Genomic DNA, 4,759 nt, shown 5'->3' with positions numbered 1-4,759 from the left:
GAACAAGATCCCCAGATACTTAAACTCCTCCACTTGAGGCAGGACGACCCCCCTGACCCGGAGAAGGTACTCTACCCTTTTCCGGCTCAAGACCATGGCCTCAGATTTGGAGGCACTGAGCCTCATCCCTGCCGCGAACCGCTCCAGCGAAAGCTGCAGATCACAATCTGATGAAGCCAACAGGACCACATCATCTGCAAAAAGCAGAGATGTGATCCCAAGGCCACCAAACACCACAGTGTGTTCCACTAAACTATATTTAGGGGTACCAGAGTAAAGGAGTATAAAGCAAATTTAACACAAATTAATTTTTTTTTTTTCAGTTTTTGTTCATAAAGTGTGAATCAAACCACAGTTGCTCTAAATCTTCCTCTACATTTATGCAATACTTTTTGTTCGTCTAAACCCTAAACTCCCACTCAACACATTAAAATTATTTAGTTTTAATGTGACAAAATGTGAAAAAAGTTCAATATGGAAGAATACTTTTGCAATGAATTTTATACTTTTTCACCTTTTCTTCTTGCAGTCATTCATCCGTATGACAGAACTGGTGCTTCAAGCTCAAATGAGGGACGTGGACGACCTGTTGGGGTCTCTGGACAACTATTTGGATCGGGCCGCTCTGCAGGAAGAGAAGGGCAGCCAGGATAATGATGCTCAGAGGACTTGTGCCTGTTAAAAAATGAAGCCTGTCACTAAACCTCAGCTTGCAGCTCTAGCATATTAGATTTTATTTAACCGTTTCCTGACTCTTTAAAAACACACAGACTTGTTACACAGGAAAGTGTTGGATTGCTTTCACTTTTTCAAATTAAATGTCCACAGGTGCAGTAAACAGCAGCTGCCAACAGAGGGCAGGTTTGGCAGAATGATCAGGGAATCTTGCTGCCAGTTTAAATTGACCCACTCATTATATTTTCTCTCTTCAAATGCTGATCTCTGCATCATTAGTTTACTGAATTGAGTGGCCTTTGGGCTTATTTGTCCTTTTTTTTATTAGTTGAGGAAAACTCAGAGCAAAGTTTACATCCATATTTTTGCACTGTTGTGACATCCACAGAGGTCAGCAATATGAATTATTAAGATCTAGAAACTAAAACCAAGTGGAGCTGTTTCATTTACTCTATGGACATTCTTCTTAAAGGAACCACTACTGTGCCATGCAGACAGATATTTATAAAAAATGTTACTATAAGTACTTATTCTGAATACTTTTAGAAGAGCGAAACTATATTGAGGTGCTGCTAAACACAAGGTGTTTAATGTCTCTAAAGGAGACTCGGATGTGTGATTTTAAGGACAAAAAATGTTTGTGGCAAAACTTTAAATAATATATGTTATCTGTAAATGTTAAGTTAAAATAAATATGCATGGCAATGTTCATGTTTAAATAAAATAAAGTGCAGTCTGAACTTTGCAGAATTTTTTTTTTCTATTAGAACTAAATGTTAGGTGTGCATCGAGTTCAGGCAGTAGCTTCATGTATATTTCATCAGATGCCGACAGACAGGTGAATGTTTAATTTTTGATGACTAAGAAAGCTGATACATGCACAAAGACATGCCTGAAAGCCACACAACACTGGTCAATACTGGCCTCCCAGAACTCATCCTAATTAAGATCAGTACCTACTGCTGCTGTGTTGCATAACGTGAAACCTCTGTGTATTCTAGTAGGATTTTAGAAAATAGTGATAAATTATGAACTACAAGAAAAAAAGTTGGTAAATACACAAAGCTGATAGAGAGATAACCCAAATGACTTCAGCCTTCGCTGCAAGTAAATCGGTTCTGCATAGTGTTGATTCACACTGGCTGAATCCAAATGCACATCAACCTTTTCAGGTATTTTTAATTGTACAATTCTTTGAATACATTGTGTTCTTTTATTTCCACTTCTCAAATATGCACTACTTGTCTTTTATCAACTGAATTAAATCCCAATAGAATACATTGAACTTGTGGTTGGAAAGGCATTTTATGTGCTGTTAGCTTTTACAGTCAGTTTCCTTCCTCTATGTATCTCATCAGGAGATCAGTTTCCTGCAGGGCTACCCGACACTTGTGAAAGGCGACTTGCTTCTCTGAGTGAGTCAGGTGGTCAGGGGTTTGGATACAGTCGGATGCCGAGACCCAGTCTCCCTCCAGTGATACATCAAAGAAGCCAAGATGACCTTCATTGCTAAGACCTTCTATGACCTGAGGGCCACCTCGCTAGAAGGGGACTCTGTGGACTTCAATGTCTTCAGGGGACGAGTGATCCTGATAGAGAATGTGGCCTCCCTCTGAGGCACCACCACCCGGGACTTCAGCGAGCTGAATCAGCTGCAGAGCAAGTACCCCCATCGGCTGGTGGTCCTGGGCTTCCCTTGTAACCAGTTTGGATACCAGGTAAGTAATTCAGAGGAGAACCTTTTTACTCATTTCCTGGAAGGAGAATTTAGACATCTTCCTACAGCTAGTAGGAAAAAAATGCCCAAACATCGCATGATTTTACATGTGATGTTTTGTACCTTTTTTATTTCCTTTTAATTTATGAAATTTCTAAATATCGATATTGCCTGTTCTCTGCAGGAAAACTGTACCAATGGTGAGATTCTGCATTCACTGCAGCACGTGCGACCAGGCGGTGGCTTCAAGCCCAACTTCACCTTGTTCGAGAAGTGCGATGTCAACGGAGCAAACACACATCCAGTCTTTGCCTATCTCAAATGCAAGCTCCCTTATCCCGAAGACGACCCAAGTTCCCTCGTGCAGGATCCCAGATTTCTTGTTTGGAGTCCAGTCAGCAGGGCGGATGTCTCCTGGAACTTTGAGAAATTCCTCATCGGGCCAGAGGGAGAGCCCTTTAAGAGATACAGCAGGAATTTTCCAACTATTGACGTAGAGCCTGACATCCAAAGGCTGCTAAGATTAACAAAGACCTAAGAATAGCATCCACTTCCTAATGGCATTTCATTCATTACTGTCAAAGCTGACAAGATGACCTTCACACTTTTAAGCCTTAATAAATGAGGGTGATATTCTAAAACGTTGGCAGAATATCACCTGAAGTCAAATAAGTGCTTAAAATTAGTGGATGTTATTTTCATTTTTCAGTGATTTATTCATTTCAAATAATAGTGTTTTATAGAATATGAAAACTTATTCTGTAAGTTTTGTTTCTTGTCTTACATAAGTGCTACCAGCAGATGGTGCTACCCAACTAATCATGCAAATAGAAACTCCAGTCATGCTTTTATGAATTGGCATTCCAAGCACAATCGAGAATGCACAGAAATAAAATCTTGAAACTCACATTTGTGTGTTTTATTATTTCATTCATGTTTAATACAAATTCCAAATAACATCTGCTTGTCAAGCAAAGCTCACTGTAAAGTGGTTGAAAATCCCAAAAATAATGAATCTTGAAATGTGGCAGAAGGAATCTGGAATTGTCTTCAGCACCTTTTAAAATAACCGACAGGATATGCATCAGCATTACTCGGTGGCCTGTGGGCAGCCAATTACTTAAGCTACATTTCCAAGTAAAATTTGCTGATACAAGTAAACCACGCAGCTGCAGGAATGCATTACTGCCACATTGCTTCCTGAAGAAGAGCCCTGAATCAGTCATTTAAGCGTCGGCATTGCTCTGGTGTGATAAGCTCTCATCCAGCTTTGGTTTTCCACGTACGGAGGGCTTTGTTTGGAGGGTCCGCAGATTAACGCCGGATTTTCTGGACATCCGCTCACATTCACATCAGTTCATGATGTCAGAGCTACCCTCAGCACAGGCCAAGCAGCGTCCTGATGGGTTTTGCATTGGATGCACTGGTGTCAAACACTGAAGCTCGTAAGGCTTCACAGCTTTTATTCCTGCTTGTCTTGGCTCCAACTTTACATTTCTGTGTGACCACTCGACTATAGTCACATTCAAACACCAATTCATTGTTGTAGTAATTTTAATGGGCAGAACAGTTAGAATTTCCTCCATGTTAAGGCAGAAAAGACAAAAGTTGTTATTTTTGGTCTCAAAAATGTAAGATAATCAGCAGGACATTCAGACTTCATGAGGCTAAAGAGAAGATTCTTCAATAAACCTAGTTGTTGTAGGGGATTCAGATTGTTAGCTCCCATATAAAGTCTATTTTAAAACAGTTCGCCATTCTCTTTAAGATATTGGCAAAATAAGGGCTTTCCTGTCAAATTAGCACTCGCAATAATACCAGGACTTCTGATATGATATGACTGTCCTTTGGACAGATGAACCAAAAATGTAATTATTTAGACACCAGAGCAGAGGGCATGTCTGGCCTAAACAAACAAACAAACAAACAAACAAACAAACATGTATCATGGTTAGGGAAAACTATTCCTCAGCAGGACTGGACCATCTCACCATCATAGAATCCACCAACAACTGTGTGTTAGAGGCTGTTTTGAGGAAAATATGGGACTACCTGAAGGAAAAGAAAAATGCTAAAAACCATGCTAAAAATCATGCTAATCACATGTCAGGAACCCCTTGGTGCATTTTTGTTTTTATCTTTTGTTTAATGGTTAAAACAAATTTATTTTTGTTGTTTACCTGCAATTAATTAAATCTTATTAAATATAAACGTGAGAAAATTTCTTAATTAAGGACTGAATATATTCCAGAGGAGTGTCGTGTGTTTTCCAATCACTGTGTTTTTCAAGACAGAGTGAGAACTCTTTCTTCTTACTTTCACGTTTCTTTTTTTTTTTTTTTTTTTTTAAACATTTAGTGAATTGAA

General features: G+C 39.3%; 2 protein-coding genes across 2 annotated transcripts in view; both read left to right on the top strand.

Moving 5' to 3' along the window:
- The window catches only part of LOC103458514 (ras-related protein Rab-15-like), a 6,280-nt gene extending 4,929 nt beyond the window's left edge, over positions 1–1,351 (top strand). Inside the window, exon 7 of the mRNA XM_008399378.2 lies at positions 530–1,351. Within this exon, the coding sequence (XP_008397600.1) occupies positions 530–682 (153 nt within the window). The 3' untranslated portion in view covers positions 683–1,351. The remainder of the gene's footprint in view (positions 1–529) is intronic.
- Positions 1,352–1,403: 52 nt separating this feature from the next.
- gpx2 (glutathione peroxidase 2) lies at positions 1,404–3,299 on the top strand. The gene is made up of 2 exons (XM_008399377.2): positions 1,404–2,393; positions 2,577–3,299. Exons 1-2 carry the CDS (start codon positions 2,172–2,174, stop codon positions 2,928–2,930), a joined length of 576 nt encoding a protein of 191 aa, XP_008397599.2. The 5' UTR covers positions 1,404–2,171; the 3' UTR covers positions 2,931–3,299.
- The last annotated feature ends 1,460 nt before the right edge of the window (positions 3,300–4,759 follow it).

Source organism: Poecilia reticulata, linkage group LG22 (genome assembly GCF_000633615.1).
Source record: "Poecilia reticulata strain Guanapo linkage group LG22, Guppy_female_1.0+MT, whole genome shotgun sequence".
Taxonomy (NCBI): Eukaryota; Metazoa; Chordata; class Actinopteri; order Cyprinodontiformes; family Poeciliidae; genus Poecilia; species Poecilia reticulata.
Note: the sequence above shows the minus strand (reverse complement) of the source record. Positions and strands in the feature narration are given on the sequence as shown.